This window comes from Phacochoerus africanus, chromosome 1, assembly GCF_016906955.1.
Source record: "Phacochoerus africanus isolate WHEZ1 chromosome 1, ROS_Pafr_v1, whole genome shotgun sequence".
NCBI classification, from domain to species: domain Eukaryota; kingdom Metazoa; phylum Chordata; class Mammalia; order Artiodactyla; family Suidae; genus Phacochoerus; species Phacochoerus africanus.
Genome location: NC_062544.1, coordinates 57,462,771 through 57,484,351, shown reverse-complemented (window position 1 = coordinate 57,484,351; position 21,581 = coordinate 57,462,771). Strand labels below are relative to the sequence as shown.

The following is a 21,581-nucleotide window of genomic DNA, read 5'->3' as shown; positions in this document are numbered from 1 at the left end:
TGGACGTACAGGGTCCCTCGCATGAGGAGGTATTTAGGTGTGTGTGTGTGTGACATACAGACACTGAGCAGTGGTCTTAAAAGTTAGAGGACTTCAGAATATAACAGGAATATAGTAATTATTATACCAAGGAACAAAGTCAACAAACATTAATGGAAGGGCAATTAAGAGCCATTCTAACATTTCAGGCAATAGGCAGCATGATAGAAATGACTTACAAGGATTTGTATAGTAATGGTATCTAGGATTCACTAAGAAAAATGATAAGAGTAATCCAGAAACCAGATACTGAAGGCCTGAAAATGCACAGTCCATATGTATCTCTGAGTAGAGAAAATAGGTACTCTAACACTTGATAAAGGAATGGATTACATAACCTTAAGACAGAACTACAATTTATTAAATATTTAATAATGCTGTCAATTCTTTTTTTTTTTTTTTGGCCAAACCCACAGCATGTGCAAGTTCCTGCAGCTATTGAACTTGGGCTGCAGTTGTGACCTGCACCACAGCTGCAGCAATGCCAGATCCTTAATCTGCTGCACCACAAGAGAACTTCCTGTTATCAATTTTTTCTTTCTTTTTTTTTTTTTTTGCTTTTTAGGGCTGCACCTGTGGCATATGGAAGTTCCCAGGCTAGGGGTCAAATCGGAGCTGTAGCTGCCAGTCTATACCACAGCCACAGCAATGCAGGATCTGAGCCATGTCTGCAACCCACACCATAGCTCACAGCAACGCGGGATCCTTAACCCACTGAGTTAGGCCAGGGATCAAACCCACATCCTCATGGATCCTAGTTGGGTTTGTTAACCACTGAGCCACAAGGGCAATTCCATGTTGTCAATTCCTAATTACACAAAAACTATGAACTGACCAAGCCCTTTGTGAGAAATTAGCTTTTAGGCCTCTACTGACTTAAATTCCTTAACTTTTATTAAACCAAAGAAAGAAATTAAAGTCACTTTGACGTAAGTATGTCACATCTTCTGTATGTGAAGGAAACTTAAAAACCAAGTGACCATTCTGACCAAGGAGGGCAAGAAGACAAAAAATGCTTTGGATCCACACGTACAATAATTCAAACCACATGAGTACACACTGACCGACACACACTCTCTTACACTTACTATCAGCCACATCTGGACTCTAAGTAACCATTCCGATTCACTTGGTTTAATAACAGCTTTGCCTCAATAACCTCCTCTTCCTAACTTAACCAATCTCCAGTTTTGAGAAATAGCATGTTATTTCGGCAAAGGAAATTCTAAATGAAGAGGGTCAAATTAATGGCCTGTCCAAAATTTTATTAAGTTGTCTTCTAATACGATAATCTAATGAGAAATTTTAATGCCTTTTTAAAACAAAATTCCTTCTCTTTTGGCTATGCCTGAAGCATGTGGAAGTAAGTTTCTAGGCCAGGGACTGAACCATGTCACAGCAGCGACCTGAACTGCTGCAGTGACAATGCCAGATCCTTAACCTGCTGTGCCACAAGAGAACTCCTAACAGGATTCTTTTTTTTTTTTTTTTTGGCTTTTTTGCCTTTTCTAGGGCTGCTTCCCACGGCATATGGAGGTTCCCAGGCTAGGGGTCAAATGGGAGCCGTAGCCACGGGCCTACACCAGAACCTCAGCAACGCGGGATCCGAGCCGCGTCTGCAACCTACACCACAGCTCACGGCAACGCCGGATCCTTAACCCAATGATCGAGGACAGAGATTGAATCTGCATCTTCATGGATCCTTAATCCACTGAGCAAGGCCAGGGATCAAACCCACAACCTCATGGTTCCTAGTTGGATTCATTAACCACTGCGCCACGACGGGAACTCCCTAACAGGATTCTTAATAATCCTAAATATATATGCTCCAAGACCTTTTTGGTAATTTAAAATAAATAAATAAATAAACCAATGTGAAAGTAGAGAAAGTTAGTCTGGAGTTAAACATTTAAAATTATAAAGCCCCTGAAAAGTTTTCTTTTAATTAAGAAGAGTAATTAATTACTGTTGGAAAGAATCTAAAGACATACTTTAAAGGATTTAGAAGATATTTTGAATAGAGAGTCTACTTTGTAACATATTTGGTACCCCGTATACACTATTAAAACCAAAACAAAGAGAAAACTATAAACCTTAGGTAAATCCAAGTAAAAGCATAAGAATTCTACATACGTGCACTTGAATGAGGTTTTCTTTTATATCTGAATCTGGGTATAACTACATACAGCCGTTATTACGTATTCTTCACAGTGATAATGCCATACCTGTGCATGTCAGCCAATTTGGATAGGACACGAGCAGCATTACTAAAACTTCTGTTCTTCTCATAATACCTCCAGAGCAAATCCATGTAACGAACTTTGTTTTGATCAACTTTGGCCATTCGGACTAAATGTGGCTCTAGAAATGGAGAAGCAATCTGGAAATTGGACAGTTAGTCAGCGACATTTTCTGACCACACACTTGCTCTTTACATACTAAGTATATCATTTTACAAGTGTACCTTGTTTTATGAATACGTAGGCAGTATTATAATCCAGTAACAGATAAGAGAGGGCAGTTTTCTTATTATATATGATTATTTTACCACAGAAATCAATTAATTGCCATGATAGTTGCATTCAGTAGATAAAAACCAATCTAGTATAATCCAATTAAAAATCTTTCAATAAAATTTGAGAACACTTACTAGACTCGGAACTCAAAGGCACCTGGCAATAATCAAATGCCATATATTCACTTTACAGACTGGGGAATACTGAGACCAGAGATAGTGAAAGGGCCTTTGTGAAGTGACCTAATGGCAGAGCTAAGACAAAGTTTGGGTCTCCTAGTTCACAATCCAATGATTCCCACCCCATAATATAAACAATCCCAATCAGCTTCTGAATAACAGGAAAATTAGAGCAATAGACTACCTTGCCACTATGAAAAGATACAGCATTACTTGGCTTTTCATTAACACCTCATGGTTGATCCAGAGTAAGAAACTGAAATTCCTAAAAGTACATATGTGCATAAGCCATTGAGTTACATAAAAATATGAATGAATTTCCTGAAACTATATATGTGCATTAGCCATTGAGTTACGTAAAAATATGAATGAACAATACTGGTATAAAAAATGTCTTTTACCTGTAGCAGTTTATCTGCAAGGTCAGCTTGTATTAGCCAATTATAAAGGGCAATACTAAAGAGCTCATCTTTGGATCGTTGAGACAATTTAAGCATTTGTTCAAACTAAAATGAAGAAAACAGTAAATCAGCACAGATGAAGCCTCATCATCATGACCCTTAGCCTTATAACTCCTGGTAAGAAATCAAGAATCCTTAAATGGTAGGTTCTAAGAACTACTACCCTCCCCAAGATGATAAGGCACCACCACCACACAGAACTTCTAAATACAGTGTATTTTCAGAACAAAAATTTGCTATGTCCCTTACATGATGTCCTGCTTCTTCATTACTCAGCATGTTGGGATCAGATGACAACACTGGAGGCCCAGGTTTTTTGGGTACACTGGGAGACTGAGGAGCAGCCTTACTTTGATTTACCAGTTCTTGAAGTGTATCTGTAATACACTTGTAACTGTTTAATCTGAAAAGAATGAAAAGGAAACATAGTTGTTATTTAGTTAGCAAGTGATTTATCTTATCTAACTGAAATACAAACCAAAAATAATTTTGGAGAAAACACACACACACACACAATTTGGTATTAAAAATACTACGTATTAGGAATTCCCTTGTGGCGCAGTGGGTTAAGGATCTGGTATTGTCACAGCAGCAGCTCAGGCCACTGCTGCAACACAGGTTTGATCCCTAGCCCAGGAAATTTCACATACTACTTTTTTGGTATGGCCAAAAAAAAAAAAATTTTTTTTACAAATCATAGACTTTTCCAATAGGTCCGAAAAGCATCTGGTTAAAAGGGTAAAATCATAAAAATGAATGTATTAACAAAACACATCCGAGGAGTTCCTGATGTGTGACGTAGTGGGTTAACAATTTGACTGCTTGGAGTTTCTGTTGTGGTGCTTTGGAAATGAATCTGACTACAAACCATGAGGTTGCAGGTTTGATCCCTGGCCTCGCTCAGTAGATTAAGGATCTGGTGTTGCCGTGAGCTGTGGTGTAGGTCGAAGATGCAGCTCCGATCCTGCGTTGCTGTGGCTCTGGCGTAGGCTGGCAGCTGTAGTTCTGACTGGATCCCTAGTCTGGCAACCTCCATGTGCCGTGAGTGCGGCCCTAAAAAGCCAAAAAAAAAAAAAAAAAGAAGGAAAAGAAAAAAGAATCTGACTGCAGCAGCTGGGGTCCTTGCAGAGACATGGGTTCAACCCCTGGCCCAGTGCAGTGGGTTAAAGGATCTGGTGTTGCTGCAGCTGCAGCACAGGTCACAACTGCAGCTCAGATACAGTCCCTGGCCTGGGAACTTCTATGTACTGTGAGTGTGGCTATTAAACAAAACAAAACAGGTGTCTTAGGTAGGCTATATATTTCCTTAATGGATATACTTTTTTTTTTTAAAAGCAGTCTCTAAGAATCTGTGAACATTTAAAAATCATCATTTAAAATACTATTAATCTTCATCCAGGTTCCTGTTGTGGCTCATTGGGTTAAGGACCTGATACTATCTCTGTGAGGATGTGAGTTCAATCCCTGGCCTTACTCAGTGGGTTAAGGATCCGGCATGGCCAGCAGGGTGCAGATGCAGCTTGGATCTGGTGTTGATCTGATTTGACCCCTGGCCCAGGAATGTCCATATGCTACAGTTGTGGCCATAAAGAGAGGGAAAAAAAAAATGCTAATCTTCATCTAGAACCAGACATTGGGGGTGGGGCAGGTGCGGCAGCAGTTTTGTTTCCAAAAACGTTATCACGTTTAAAATTGATATTGATACATTCTCAGAAAAACCACAGAGGCAAGTTCAAAAACATTTATAGGTATTTAAGGATTTGCACTAGACTATAATTTTATCCCTAGACTAAGAATTATAATCCTGATTCACACTTCTGATAAAACAAGACATTTTTAGGTGAAAGTATAATTCAGTTTCATAACATTACTTTCCTATGGCTATCCATCAAACATAACAACGAAAAACCTGTACCCATAAAGTTGACAATCGACTAAGGAGATAAAACTCACCTTTCTTGGAAAGCCTGAAGTCCCACGATGTCTTCTTCTGGTTCTCCATGTTTATAGAAATGAAGTCCAAGACCCTGAGGATCTTTTTTCTCTGCGGCAGTGAGAGAGAGCTCTACCACACCCTCATAAAAACGTACTAATGGGAGAAAGACAAAGGACAAAGAGCTAAGGCTTATTATTAAGTGGATACATTTTTCCTTAACTGGTTTATAAAAATACTGATCAAGATTATTGTTTTTACTGTATTAGTCACCCAGGAAACAATAGCATATAAAATATTTTTTTCATTTTTTTTTGTCTTTTGTCTTTTTTAGGGCTGCACCCAAGGTATATGGAGGTTCCCAGGCTAAGGGTCCAATCAGAGCTACAGCTGCTGGCCTACACCACAGCTCACAGCAAAGCCGGATCCTTAACCCACTCAGCGAGGCAAGGGATCGAACCCTCTTCCTCATGAATCCTAGTTGGGTTTGTCAACCACTGAGCCACAACAGGAACTCCAATAAAATATTTCTTGAGTCTACCAAAGAACAAGGTTCCAACATGCCTAAAAGGCAGCTATTACATTTTCTTCACTAGAAAAAAAAATTTTTTACTATTCAAAATAGTACATATATGTAACAGTTACTACATTATGTTAGATTTGATTTAAAGTAATTTTAAAGTGAGCAGATAGGTAATATTTTTAAGATTAGTCAAAAGAATCTAAAGCATCTGAAAAATAAATGTAACCCAGAAAGCAATCTAATACAGATAATAGTTTCAATGGACGAGGACTGAAACTCCGAGTTAAAAAGGTACACATTTCAAGATATTTTTAATTTTATTACACCAACCACCCAATAAAACTCTTTTGGAGCATGAGATCTTCTGCAGAAGCCAGCGCAGTCATCAAATACTAAAACATAAGAAATGAACTTCCCAGCTCACACCCCCTGGGTCACAGAAAGCTGAAGGAAGATTTGCCTCTGAGTTGAGAAGAAGGTAGGAAGAACATTTTGTTTCTCACCTTGTCTATATTGAGCACAAACATTGGAAAGGTCCACCTGATTGCTGATTTTTTGATACTCTTTTAATGATTCCCTTAACATCTTTTCCTTTTCAACCTTATTTTGAACTTGTCGGGAACGCTGGAGAAGCTCATTTGCCTAGAAGTAGCGATGACGAGAACTTTAAAAAGATATAGTCAAGCACCCAGATGATGCTGTCAATACAAGTTTTAGCTACATCTAAATTTACATCTGGTTTTATTATCATCAAAAATAAAAACAACTCTACAAACTTACTTCTTCTTAATTTTAGGCAGAAAAGTTTTTGACCAAAAAAATCCTAGCTATTCTTAATTCCTCTCACAAATATGTTAGGCAAGACAGCTTTTGACTGGTAACTTTCTTGCCTAGTCAATACATTACTGGTCAGCAGGCAGTCCGTGCAACACTGATTTTTTAAATTACTTTCACCTGTAGGGGATCAATAAAAATTGCCCAATTAACTCTAATTCATTACAGACAAAGTTTCAGTGTTTTTTTTCCCCCTTACTTTCTAAGGAATGGCATATTTTACTATTTTCTAAAAATATGGTCTATAAATATTATCAAAGATTCTTTTTGTTTTTGGTCTTTTTGCCATTTCTAGGGCCGCTCCCACGGCATATGGAGGTTCCCAGGCTAGGGGTCCAGTCGGAGCTGTAGCCTCCAGCCTACACCACAGCTCACAGCAACGCCGGATCGTTAATCCACTGAGCAAGGGCAGGGACCGAACCCGCAACCTCATGGTTCCTAGTTGGATTTGTTAACCACTGCGCCACCACGGGAACTCCTACCAAAGACTCTTTATGAAAAACTTTTATATAGATTTTAAGAAATAATATATTCTAAGCCCTTTCTTACACAGATGAAGGTTTTTTTTTTTTTTTCCTGTCTTTTTGGGGCCGTGCCCTCAGCATATGGAGGTTCCCAGGCTAGGGGTTCAATCAGAGCTATAGCCACTGGCCTACACCACAGCTCACAGCAACGCCAGATCCTTAACCCACTGAGGCCAAGGATGGAACCCACAACCTCATGGTTCCCAGTTGGATTCGTTTCCACTGCACCATGAGGGAACTCCAGATGAAGATTCTGACGCCAGAAAATGTTAAGAGACCTACTAAAGGTCATAAGGAGTTTCTGATTACAATTCAAGTGTGCTTTTCATCATACCCTAAAACAACCTGCAAGAAAAACTGAAACAGGTAACAAAGCATCATACCTTAGAACAAACTGCATCATCGGTGCTATAAAGAAGAGGGCAGATATCCTGTAAGTGTAAACTAATGCCATCAACAGCAGCATTATCTCTGATGTAGCAGTTGATTAGAGAAGCAATTAATGCCCCTGTCAGTTCCTTGTCCCTGATTACCAGGTCTTTAAAGGTGGTGATTTTCAACTGCTCTTGAAATTCCTAGGAATATAAGAGAAAATCCTTTTTTGGATCAAAAATAAAGTAATATCCTATTTGCACACAGATGGTATTTCTTTAATATAGAAAACTATTATTTTACAAATTTTCATGGACTCAAACAGTTGGAAAATAACCCATGGTATGTCCATTCCAAATCGCTCACTCTACAAACAAGGAAAGCAAAGCCCAGGTAAAGTCAAACTTTAAGCCAGGTCTCCTGACTTTAGTTATAACCAGGAAAAAACAACCAATTAGCTATATAAAAAAATTGGGGGCTGGAGTTCCCATTGTGGCTCAGTGGTTAATGAACCCCACTAGTATCCATGAGGATATGGTTTCGATCCCTGGCCTTGCTCAGTGGGTTAAGGATCTGGCATTGCTGTGAGCTGTGGTGTAGGTCACAGATGTGGCTCAAATCTGATGTTGCTGTGGCTGTGGCTGGCAGCTGCATCTTGGATTTGACCCCCAGGCTAGGAACCTCCATATGCCGCAGGTATGGCCCTAAAAAGACAAAAAAAAAAGGGCTTACATTTACCTTACAAAAATAATGCTCAAATTCTATTGTTTAAGAACTTCTAACACTGGAATTTGATCTCATTTTGAAGAAAACGTCTTGCTAAAATGGAGTTCTAAAGTTTTGAGGTGATTTAACCGTAATATTCAGTGATTTGCCTGCTGTTTCTTTACTTTCTTCATTTTAAAGCTGCACCAGCAGTATATGGAAGTTCCAGTCTAAGGGGCTGAATCAGAGCTGCCAGCTGTAGGCCTACGCTGCAGCTATGGCAGTGTTGGATTTGAACCGCATCTTCGGATCCTTAGCCCACTGAGCAAGGCCAGGGATTGAACCCGCATCTCAAAGAGACAACACTGGGTTCTTAATCCAGTGAGCCACAATGGGAACTCCCTATTTCTTTTTTCTAAATTTCAGCAAATATAAAAACTATATTCAGTTTTTTTGACTAACAATTTGCATTCCTTGGGAGTTCCCACTGTGGTGGAGCAGAAATCCGACTTGTATCCATGAGGATGTGGGTTGGATCCCTGGCCTCGCTCAGTGGGTAAGGGGATCCAACGTTGCTGGGAGCTGTGCTATAGGTTGCAGATGTGGCTGGGATCTCTAGCTGCTGTGTGTAGGCCAGCAGCTATAGCCCTGATTTGACCCCTAGGAATTGCCATATGCTGCAGGTACAGCCCTAAAAAAAAAATTTTGCATTCCCCGAGCATATAGCGAAGGAAAGCTTTGAAGATGGATCACAAAAAGATACTTAGGCTAAAAACTGACTTATATTATGCTTACCACTCAATAAGACTAAAATTCTTTATTCTACCTGGCATGGAAAAGAAAAGAGCTTTCATAATTAAACATATTTGAGTTTTTAAAAAAGAAAAAGTGGAACTCCCTCGAGGCTCAGAGGATTAAGTGGTGTTGTCACTGCTAGAGCTCTGGTTTCCAGCTGTAGTGTGGGTTTGATCCCTGGCCCACAAACTTTTGCATGCAATGGGCACAACCAAAAAAAAAAAAAAGTATATGCTTAAAAGAAACAAAACAATTAATTGGACACTGTTGGAAAGAACAAGGGGACTGCCTTTTAACTTTGAAAAATACTTAAAAGCCAAGAAATTAACATTTGAGGGTAGCCAGATAGCCCTATAGGATAAGGGAGTGATTTTTTTTTTTTTTTAATAAAACTGTGGTTAGTAAATACGGAAGAAATCACAGATTTAGAAAATGACCATTTTTGTATTCCTAAATGAAGTAACAGTTTCAGCTAATAATTATCAATGGATGTCATGAAAGCCGGATAAAACTCTGATGGAGAATTTCACAATGGCAGGACTGACTTAAAACTCTAGAATCTAGCAATCAACTTTCTTACCACTAAAAGGGGAACAATCGGACCTTTTGTGTCTCTTAACAAAGAAGGACACGTAAACCATTACCTATGAAGTACTCTGTTCTTCCTCAAATAAATGGACCTGAATCAATCAAGCCTCTGTAGACTTGACTTACATTTTTACAGAAAATGCAGGAAACAGAGGAAAAAGTTCATTACAAGGAACAAAAGATAACCTCAGAATGTTGGACATTCTGCAAGATTGATGTCCCTATGCGTAAAAGGCAATAGCAAGAAAAAAAAGAAGGGAAAATTGCTCTAGGCTAAGAGTTAAGAGAGATAACAACCAAATTTAATGGGAGAACCAAATATTTAGATTCTGATTAGAATAAACCAGTCAGTAAAAAGATATTTTTGAGAGAAATGCCATTATTTTAGATGCTACTAAAGAATTAGTGGTAATTTTGCTAAGTGTGATAATAACTGTTATTCAAGAACACGGACATCTTTTAAAAGGAATAAATACTGAAGTATATAGGAATGAAAGGATATGGTATCTGGGATTTAAAATAATTCAGTAAAGAAAAAGAAAAAAAGAGGACAGACTAAGCAATATTGGCAAAATTGTGAAAATACTGAATATAAATAAATGGTGTATAAAGAGGGATTAGTTGTGGTGCTTCCTCTATTTTTGTGTACGTTTACAAATGGTCATAATTAAATTAACAGGTAGGAATGTATTCCCCACAAATGACCTAACACTTAGATAAATGTAAATTACTTTTATCCTTAAGAAGAAATCAAATGAGGACAGCAAAACGCATGAACCAGGAGTTCCCATTGTGGCTCAGTGGTAATGAACCTGACTAGTATCCATGAGGATGTGCGTTTGATCCCTGGCCATGCTCAGTGGGTTAAGGATCTGGCATTGCTGTGGCTGTGGTGCAGGCTGGCAGCAACAGCTCTGATTTGACCCCCTAACCTGCCTCGGGTGCAGCCATAAAAAGACCAAAAAAAAAGAAACATGAACCTTTCATTTCCTACCTTAAATTTCAAGTATGTGTCTCTATGCATTCTTTATGGGTGGGGAGAAAGAGTTTTGATCAGATTCCCTAAGGGAAGAGCCTAAATAAAGGTTGCAATCTACAGTGTCTATATATATATATGTATATATATATATGTGCTTTTTAGGGCCACACACACAGCATATGGAAGTTCCCAGGCTAGAGGTCAAATCGGAGCTATAGTTGTTGGCCTACACCACAGCCATAGCAATGAGGGATCCGAGCCACATCTGCAACCTACACCACGGCTCACAGCAACGCCAGATCCTTAACCCACTGAGCGAGGCAAGGGATCAAACCCACATTCTCATGGATCCTAGTCGGGTTCATGAACCGCTGAGCCATGAAGGGAACTCTCTCAAAAAATATTTTTGGTAAGATAAGATTTCATTCACAGACCACATACTGTAAAACCTTGTGGTTTTGATACTGAATCCCCAAAGTTATCATGCTTTAATGCAATTGTCTTATAGTAACATGTCATAACCTAAATGCTTCCTAAAATAATACCCTCCTGAACCTAAGTACAAGATTAAAACTCACTCAAAAGACAACAAACTAAGCAGAATATTAACAGTATGATCTTACAGGTGGAAAAAATCCTACCTTTTGAAGTTCTCCAACAATGACAGTGAATTGATGTTCACAAAGAAGTCTCCATAAAGCCAGAGCCTGGTATGATTTTCGAACCAACTGCTGGATTGCCTGAAGTGAAACCTTTTCACTCAATTGAGCCTCTAATTACAGAACACAACTAATGAAGTTTTGTAAAATGATAGGTTAAACTGTTTTATTTCAAGTAAAACAACACTTTACCTCAAATAAAGACAACTATAATTAAGGTTGAAATCCTCATTATTCTCTTTCCTCCCATCATAGGCAACCATGATCCTGATTGATGAATTCATGGTTTTATTCTCTCACTATATACAAGTGCTTCTCTGGGAGTGCACACATAAACAATAAAAACTTTGCTGCTTTCAGACAGTTTGCATCATTGCTTTTTCTACTCACTTACATCTGCACAGGCTATCCATATTGATAAATATAAATCTAGTATATTTGTTTTTAACTGCTGAGTGTTCCATCATGTATACCACACATTAGATCCATTTTCCACCTGAAGGACATTTCTATTATTTCCAATGTTTTGCTACTAAAACAATAACACAATAATCATCTTTTAAAAAGTTCTCCTCAAAAACACAATACAGTTTTGCTAGGACTGCATTTTTTTTCCTTTTTTTTTTGTTTTTCTCTTGTTATTTTAGGCCTGTGCCTGCGGCACATGGAAGTTCAAGGCTAGGAGTCGAATTAGAGCTACAGCCGCCATTCTACACCACAGCCACAGAAATGTGGGATGTGAGCCGCATCTGCAACCTACACCACAGCTCAAGGCAATGCTGAATCCTTAACCCATTGAGCAAGGTCAGGGATTGAACCCATGTTCTCATGGATCCTAGTCGGGTTCGTTAACCAATGAGCCATGAAGGGAACTCTGGACTGCTTGTCAAATTAAGATGCATTGGTGAATCATGAAATCAACTCAGTCAGTCATGATAGGTTTTTTTTTTTTCATCTTTAAAAACAATGAAAAAGAAAAAAAAGTATAAACTAGGTTATTTTGTAACAGTTCTTTTTCTTTTCGTCGTTTTTCTTTTTAGGGCTGCATCTGCAGCATATGGAAGACTAGGGGTCAAACTGGAGCCGCAGCTATCAGCCTACATCACAGCCATAGCAACCTGGGATCCGAGTCATGCCTACAATCTACACCACAGCTCATGGCAATGCCAGATCCTTAATCCACTGAATGGGGCCAGGGAAAGAATCCTCATGGATACTAGTCTGGTTCGTTATCAGTGAGTCACAATGGGAACTCCTCTTAATAGTTATTTCTTACAATTTTGTTTTAGTTGTGTGTGAATGCTTTTGAACATGAGTCATAAAGTAAAAATTACTTCTTACTATAACAGGAAAAAAGTTTGATAAAAGACTACTCCAGAATATACTTCAACGTGAAACTGCTGACTTTGAATACAAATGAATTTTCAGCTTTTACTACATATGATCAAACTGCTCTCCAAAGCAGTCATTTCAGTGTATCAGCAATCTGAATGCTCCCTTTTGTATAAATCCTTACCAATGCTTGTATTTTGTCAAGTTTACCTGAAAAGAACACCTAAAAAAAACAATTTACAAAATAGTGAACAGAAACCTGGGTCCAGCAAGACGGAAAGAAAGTACCTTAGGACAAAAGCTGAGGAGTTCCTGTCGTGGCTCAGTGGAAACGAATCTGACTAGCATCCATGAGGATGCAGGTTCGATCCCTGGCCTCGCTCAGTGGGTTAAGGATCCGGCATTGCCATGAACTGTGGTGTAGTTTGCATGGCATGGATCCTGCACTGCTATGCTGTAGCCAGTATCCATGAAGATGAGGGTTTGATCCCTGGCCCTGCTCAGTGGGTTAAGGATCTTGCATTTGCTGTGAGCTGCAGCGTAGGCTGTAGATTTGGATGGGATCTGGCATTGCTGTGGCATAGGGTGCAAGCTGTGGCTCTGATTTGACTCCTAACCTGGGAACTTCCATGTGCCTTGGGTGCAGCCATAAAAAGCAAAAAAAAAAAAAAACAAAACAAAAGACATAAAGTTGTCATGGCTAACATAATCCAGCAAGTACACTTCTGGAGACACACACATATACACACACAGTTATAAAAGAACTAAAAGGAGGAACTCAAACCTATTTGTACACCATGTTCACAGCAAGGTTATTCTCAATACTCCAAAGGTGAAGCAACCTAAATGTCCACCAATAGACAAAGAGAATAAACAAAATGTGGTCTACTTACACAATGGAGTACTATTTGGTCTTAAAAAGGAAGGAAATTCTGACACATGCAATGATACAGATGAACTGTGAAGACTAAGTGAAATAAACAGGTAACAGAATACCATGTGACTCCTCTTACTTGAGGTAAATAGGGTAGTAAAATTTGAAGACAGAAAAAAGAATTATTGTTGGCAGTTTGTGAGCACAGGACAATGGGAAATTACTGTTTCATGGGTACAGAGTTTTGGTCTCAGAAGATGAGTAAGTTCTGTAGATGGACAGTGGTGATGTTTGCAATCACCATGCTGCAGTACCACATGTGAACTTACTGAAGGCTACTGAACCGTACACTTAAAAACAGTTAAAATGGTAAATTTTATGTAATGTATATTTTAACACAATAAAAAAATTCATTAAAAAAAGGTGTGCATCATGTTTTCAGGTGGAGGAATGAAAAAAACTGATAAGCTAGAAGTTTCAGAAATACATCATGTCTGTATTATCTCTCTTTTGTAAAGCACACTAATATTGTTTTAATAAAATATCTGTGGAATTCCCGTTGTGGTTCAGTGGTTAATGAACCCAACTAGTATCTGTGAGGATGTGGGTTAAGGATCTGTCTGGTATTCCCGTGAGCTGTGGTGTAGGCTAACACCTGCAGCTCCTATTTGACCCCTGGCCTGGGAACTTCCATATGCCATGGATGCAGCAAAAAAGAGCCCCCAAGACAAAACAAATTTGTTACCAGAAACCAGATCTTATCGAGAGACGTCCAATAATTTCTATTCACCTAATACAACTCTTTACTGGGGTCATGTACATTTATAGTCATATAGATTACCTGGAATTGTTGTAAATATCTTTTGCCTCTGTAGATAAGTGAAATAATCACTGAAAAATTAACTGATCAGAAGCAATAATTTACCATGAAATTTCCTTTGCAACTCCTGTTGCATTTGCTGGGTATTTCCATTTTCAGGACGCATGAATCCTATCAGCCTCTGCTGCATTTTGGCGGTGGTACTGAAACAGAAATTCCAGAATGTATATTTGTATCTTTAACAACCTCACTGAGAGACAACTCCTAAACCATACAATCCAACCATTTAAAATGTGCAAGTTAATTTTTTTTTTTTTGCTATTTCTTTGGGCCACTCCCACGGCATATGGAGGTTCCCAGGCTAGGGGTTGAATCGGAGCTGTAGCCACCGGCCAACGCCAGAGCCACAGCAATGCTGGATCCGAGCCGGGTCTGCGACCTACACCACAGCTAACAGCAACGCCGGATCATTAACCCATTGAGCAAGGGCAGGGACCGAACCCACAACCTCATGGTTCCTAGTCGGATTCGTTAACCACTGAGCCACGACGGGAACTCCGTACAAGTTAATTTTTAAAAGCATATTCATAGGGTTTTGCAACTATCACCACAACCTGACTTTAGAATAATTTTACCCACTCTTCATTAGCAGCCAATTGCCATTTCTTCCACCCTACTCTAAGCGACAGCTAATCCACTGTCTGTCTCTATCAATTTGCCTATTTTGAATAGTATGTTGTAAATATTCTTTTCCTATGTAGATCAGTGAAATAATCACTGAAAAATCAATGATTAACAATTTCGGGAGTTCCCGTCGTGGCTCAGTGGTTAACGAATCCCACTAGGAACCATGAGGTTGCAGGTTTGATGCCTGGCCTTACTAAGTGGGTTAAGGATCCGGCGTTGCCGTGAGCTGTGGTGCAGGTCGCAGACGTGGCTCAGATCCCAAGTTGCTGTAGTGTAGGCTGGCAGCTACAGCTCCGATTGGACCCCTAGCCTGGGAACCTCCATGTGCTGCAGGTGCGGCCCTAGAAAAGACAAAAAACAAACAAAAAAACAAAAGCAATTTCAATCTGAAGCATTTTAATCTCTCAGTAGCTAAAATTTTCACTGAGGGTATAGTTTCCTTTTCATGAACACTTGCTTTCTGCTCTCATCAATGATTTAATGTAATAAAACAATTCTATATGGTAAGTATTATTAAGAATCCCATTTCATAAATGAGAAAACTTCTGGACAAAAATGAAAAGCAAAGAACCCGCTGTAAGGAAATCCTGATCACTGGGAGAAATGAACAAACAAGAGCATTTGGTCCTCATCTGGTTTAAAAAAACCCTGATATTTCAGCTCTTAATACAATTTCAGGGATGCAAAGAATGATGAACTTAACCAAAAATTATATGTGCAAAACAGAAGCAGCTCACAGATACAGAAAACAAACCAATGGTTACCAAGTAGGACAGGGTAGGAGGGAGGGGGAAATTAGGGGTATGGGATTAAGAGATACAAACTACTATGTATAAAGTAGGTAAGAAACAGGATATATTGCATATCCTACAATGCACAGGACAGCTCCCAAAACAAGGAATTATCCAGTCTACAACATCTACAGTGCTAAGGTTGAGAAAAGGGTGGTCTGAAAACTTCGGAGGGAATCAGTTATTTCTCTTGAGATGCTTTGCCCCAAAAGCACCACCATTTCTGCAAACAAGGGAGTGAAAACTGGGACAAAACACTGGCTTTGTAACCAGAGGCCCACTAAAAGAAGCCCCCTGAGAGCTAGAGACTGTATGGGAAATCGGAGCAAGAAGAAGCTGGAGGAGTATGATCAATGCAATTTCTGGGCTCCCCTCCCAAGCTGTACATGCATGGACTAACATACTCAAGGAAGCAGAGCAAAGACTCTAGGATATTGAAGACCAAACATTGTATGATTTCATTTATATAAAATATCAAGAATACATAAACCTATACAGAGAGAATATATTAATGATTGGAGCTAAGGAGTGGAAATGGGGAGTGACTGCACATGAATAGAAGGAACGCCTTTTTTTAAAAAAATAAATTTTGCTGGAATAGAAGTGACTCACAATGCTGTGTTAGTTTCAGGTGAACAGCAAAGTAAATCAGCCCCACATATACATATACATCCATTCTTTTTCAGATTCTTTCCCTGTATAGTCTATCACAGAGTATTGAATAGATTTCCCTGAGCTATACCATTACTGATCAACTTTGTGTATAGTAATGTGTATATGTCAACCCCAACCTCCCAATCCATCCCACTCCACATTTCCCCTCTGGTAACCATAAGTTTGGTTTCAAAATCTTTTGAGTCTGTTTCTGTTTTGTGAATAAGTTCTTTTGCATCATTTTTTAAAGACGAGAGGAGTTCCCATCATGGCACAGAGGAAATGAACTTGACTAGGAACCATGAAGTTGCAGGTTCAATCCCTGGCCTCGCTCAGTGGGTTAAGGATCTGGTGTTGCCGTGAGCTGTGGTGTAGGTTGCAGATGTGGCTTGGATCTAGCATTGCTGTGGTGGTGGTGTAGGCTGGCAGCTACAGATCCCATTCAACCCCTAGACTGGGAACCTCCATATGCTGTGGGTGCGACGCCCCCCCCTAAAAAAAAATCCCATACTCAGTAAAACTAATGTTGCACAGGATGGCTGAAATCAGGGAATATGTTACTATAATGCTATAAATAAAGGTAAGGAAAAATTACGTAATCATTACTATAAAATGTAGACAAGGCATCTGACATACTTCAATACTCATTTCATAAAAACAATGAATGAAACAGAAATGGATGGATACTTTCTTTGCATGATAAACTATATCTGGGCATCTTTTTTAATGGGGAAATGTTACACACTTTCTCATTAAATTCAGGAATAAGAACAGAATGCCCACCATTATCGCCGCCATTTAAAACTGTATTGGAGATAGCCTATGCAGATAGGAGAAAGCAAGTAAGGTTAGAATGAAAAAGGTGGGGTTCCTGTCGTGGCGCAGCTGAAAGGAATCCAACTAGGAACCACGAGGTTGTGGGTTCGACCCCTGGCCTTGATCAATGGGTTAAGGATCCGGTGTTGCCTGTTGCCGTGAGCTGTAGTATATAGGTTGCGGACACAGCTTGGATACTGCTGTGGTGTAGGCTGGCGGCTGTGGATCTAATTAGACCACTAGCCTGGGAACCTCCATATGCCACAGGTGCGGCCCTAAAAAGCAAAGCAAAACAAAACAAAACAAAGAATGAAAAAGGTACAACTATCTCTATTTGCAGATGACAGAATGACGTATTTGAAGAAGTCAAAAAACTCAATAAAAAAAACTACTAAAACAGTAAAGAGATATTACAAAAGTAGTAGGTTACAAAATTGGAGGTTATAATTGAAGCTCTAATTGTATAATTCAATAAACTGCTTAGAAACTATTACCACAAGAACAAAATGATGGAAAAGAAAAAGAAAAAACCCATTTCAACTAAATTTCTAACTATGAAGGAGGAAGAATAGGGGTATAGGGTAGAGGAAGGAAGATAAAGACTCTTTTATTAATGATAATTGAGATGTGTATTTTTCAGAATTTTAACCACCAGAAGAAGAAAAATCATATATAAAACTTTCACAAGACAAGGATGTCTGCTCTCACCATTCCTCTTCAACATAGTTTTGGAAGTCCTAGCCATAGCAATCAGAGAAGTAAAAGAAATAAAAGGAATCCAAATTGGAAAGGAAGAAGTAAAACTACCACTCTTTGCAGATGACATGATACTATACCTAGAGAATCCTAAAGACTCTACCAGAAAACTGTTAGAGCTCATCCATGAATTTGGCAGTTGCAGGATACAAAATTAATACACAGAAATTGACGGCATTTCTATATACTAACAATGAAAGAGCAGAAAGATAAATTAGGGAAGCAATCCCGTTTACCATCACATCCCAAAGAATAAAATACCTAGGAGTAAACCTACCTAAAGAGACAGACATCCTGAAAAAGAAAAATGGGGATGGAGGAATCAGGCTCCCGGACTTCAGACTATACTACAAAGCAACAGTCATCGAAACCATATGGTACTGGCAAAGACAGAAATATAGATCAGTGGAACAGGATAGAAAGCCCAGAATTAAACCCACGCACCTACAGTCAACTCACCTATGACAAAGGAGGCAAGAATGTACAATGGAGAAAAGACAGCTTGTTCAATAAGTGATGCTGGGAAAACTCGATGGCCACATGGAAAGGAATGAAATTAGAACATTCCCTATCACCACATACAAAAATAAACTCAAAATGGATTAAAGACCTAGATATAAGACCAGATATTATAAAACTCTTAGAGGAAAACATAAGCCAAACACTCTCCGACATAAATGACAACAACATCTTCTCAGATCCACCTCTTAGAGTAATGACAGTAAAAACAAAAATAAACAAATGGGATTTGGGAGTTCCCATCATGGCTTAATGGTTAACGAATCCAACTAGGAACCATGAGGTTGCAGGTTCAGTCCCTGGCCTTGCTCAGTGGGTTGAGGATCTGGCGTTGCCCTGAGCTGTGGTTTAAGTTGCAGATGCGGCTCAGATCCCATGTTGCTGTGGCTCTGTCGTAGGCTGGCAGCTACAGCTCCGACTGGACCCCTAGCCTGGGAACCTCCATATGCCAAGGGAGCGGCCCTAGAAAAGGCAAAAAGACAAAAAAAAAAAACCCAAAAAACAAAAAACAAATGGGACTTAATCAAACATAAAAGTTTCTGCACAGCAAAGGAAACCCTAAACAAAACGAAAAGACAACCCACAGAATGGGAGAAAATCTTTCCAAATGAATCAACGGACAAGGGATTAATCTCCAAAATTTATAAACACCTTCTGCAGCTCCTTACCAAAAAAAACAATCAATCCCATCAAAAAATGGGCAGAAGATCTAAACAGACAATTTGCCAAAGAAGACATACGGATGGCCAAAAAACACATGAAAAGATGTTCAACATCACTCCTTATTAGACAAATGCAAATCAAAACCACTAGGAGGTACCACCTTATATCAGCCAGGATGGCTATCATCAAAAAGTCTGCAAACAATAAGTGTTGGAGAGGGTGAGGAGAAAAAGGAACCCTAGTACACTGTTGGTGGGATTGTAAATTGGTGCAATCACTGTGGAAAACAGTATGGAGATTCCTCAGAAAACTAAAAATAAAACTACCATTTGATCCAGCAATCCCACTCCTGGGCATCTATCCAGAAAAAAACCTTGACTTGAAATCGAAAAGACACATGTACTCCAATGTTCACTGCAGCACTATTTGCAATAGCCAAGACATGGAAACAACTTAAATGTCCATCGACAAAGAAGTGGATCAAGAAGATGTGGTACATGGTACATACACACAATGGAATATTACTCAGCCATTAAAAGGAACGAAATAACAGCATTTTTAGCAACATGGATGGACATAGAAATTACCAAGCTAAGTGAAGTCAGCCATACAATGAAACACCAACATCAAATGCTATCACTTACATGTGGAATCTGAAAAAAGGACATAATGAACTTCTTTACAGAACAGATACTGACTTACAGATTTTGAAAAATTTATGGTTTCCAAAGAGAGAGGTTGAGGGGTGGGGGGATGCTGGGGGTTTGGGATGGAAATGCTGTATCACTGCATAATTATAAATGTTATAAATTCGTTGAGTAAATTTAAAAAAAAAAAAACCTTTTAAATCAATCCAGTAAAAAACAGAAGGAGAGAAAAAAAAAAAATCCCAAAACACACAACAAAGCCCACAAATCCAGGATGGTGAGAATTAGATCAAACATTTAATTAATTCCAGCAAAATGAGAATGTGTTAAAAAGACAGATTCTTAGAGTGGGTTAAAAAAAGGGTGTGTGTGTGTTAGTTTTTTTTTTTTTTTTTGTCTTTTTGCCTTTTCCAGAGCCGCTCCTGCAGCTTATGGAGGTCCCCAGGCTAGGGGTCTAATCGGAGCTGTAGCCACTGGCCTACACCACAGCCACAGCAAGGTGGGATCTGAGCCGCGTCTGTGACCTACACCACAGCTCATGTCAACGCCAGATCCTTATCCCATTGAGCAAGAGCCAGGGATTGAACCTGCAACCTCATGATTCCTAGTCGGATTCATTAACCACTGCACCAAGAAGGGAACTCCAGGGTGTGTGTGTTAGAAATCAACATATAAGATAAGATAAACTTAAAATGTTCTAAATGCTAAAAAGAAAGAAAACTGGTATAACCTTCTCAGGGACAACCAAATACTACATACCAACCTTTTTTTATCCTTCTTCTTAAGGCCACACCCATAGCATATGGAAGTTCCCAGGCTAGTTCCCACAGCAACATGGGATCCAAGCTGTGTCTGTGACCTACACCACAGCTCACACTAACACCAGATCCTTGACTCACTGAGTGAGGCCAGGGACTGAACCTGCATCCTCATGGATACTAGTCGGGTTTGTTTCCACTGAGCCACAACGGGAACTCTCCATACCAACATTTTTAAAAGCCCTATACCAAATAAAAGTATTAATATTCATCTCCATATTACTGAAAAGGTAGACAAACATGTACAAACACTCACTGAACCTGATTTACAACATTATATTAAAAGAAATATATAATACTACTGTACAGCACAGGGAATCTCAACTAATCTCCTGGGATAGACCATGATGGAAAATAATATATATTAAAAAAGAATGTAGATATATGTATGGCTGAGTCACTTTGCTATACAGCAGAAACTGGCACAACATAGTAAATCAACTATAATAAAAAAAAATTCAGAAAGAGAGAAATATTCAGTGATGTGAATTTTTTTACATGTCCATATTACTTTTATAACAATAATAAAAACAACAAATGTTCATCCGAAACACATGTTCACACGAAAACTTTTCAGGAATGCTCTTATCAGCATCACTCGTTAACAGCCAGAAATCTGAAACAACCCAAATGTGCATCACTGAACTGAAAAATGAAACCAAATACTGATATACACTACAAATTGTGAACCTTGAGAATATGATGCTAAGAAGCCAGATACAAAAGGCCACATATTCTGTATTTCCATTTATGTAAAAGATCCAAATACGGCAGGTCCATAAGAGATAGAGATTAGTGTTTGTCAGGGACTGTGGGAAGGGAAACTGGGCAGTTGTGTGGACTGAACGTTTGGGTTCCACCAAATTTATATAGTGAAGCTATAAGCCCCAAAGTGATAGTGCTTGGAGGTAAGGCCTTTGGGAGGTAATTAGGTTTAGGTGAGATCATGAGGGTGGAGTACCACGATGAGATTACTACCCTTATAAAAAGAAATCAAAGAACTTGCTGGTTTTCCTCTCTGCCATAAATGGGACACAGAAAGAAAGCAGCTGTCTGTAAACCTCATCAGAACCTGACCATGCTGGCACTCTGAGAAT

The 21,581-nt window shown here is 39.1% G+C and overlaps 1 protein-coding gene across 3 annotated transcripts in view; it reads right to left on the bottom strand.

The window, feature by feature from the left end:
• The window catches only part of NUP155 (nucleoporin 155), a 73,525-nt gene that overhangs the window by 11,825 nt on the left and 40,119 nt on the right, over positions 1 to 21,581 (bottom strand). For 2 of the 3 annotated variants that reach the window (XM_047766836.1, XM_047766853.1), the window contains exons 21-28: positions 14,239 to 14,336; positions 11,090 to 11,220; positions 7,393 to 7,584; positions 6,155 to 6,293; positions 5,149 to 5,284; positions 3,445 to 3,598; positions 3,136 to 3,240; positions 2,265 to 2,419 (exon numbers count right to left, since the gene is read on the bottom strand). In XM_047766836.1, the coding sequence (XP_047622792.1) occupies positions 2,265 to 2,419; positions 3,136 to 3,240; positions 3,445 to 3,598; positions 5,149 to 5,284; positions 6,155 to 6,293; positions 7,393 to 7,584; positions 11,090 to 11,220; positions 14,239 to 14,336 (1,110 nt within the window). The remainder of the gene's footprint in view (positions 1 to 2,264; positions 2,420 to 3,135; positions 3,241 to 3,444; positions 3,599 to 5,148; positions 5,285 to 6,154; positions 6,294 to 7,392; positions 7,585 to 11,089; positions 11,221 to 14,238; positions 14,337 to 21,581) is intronic. The other variant, XM_047766845.1, reaches the window with a different exon arrangement.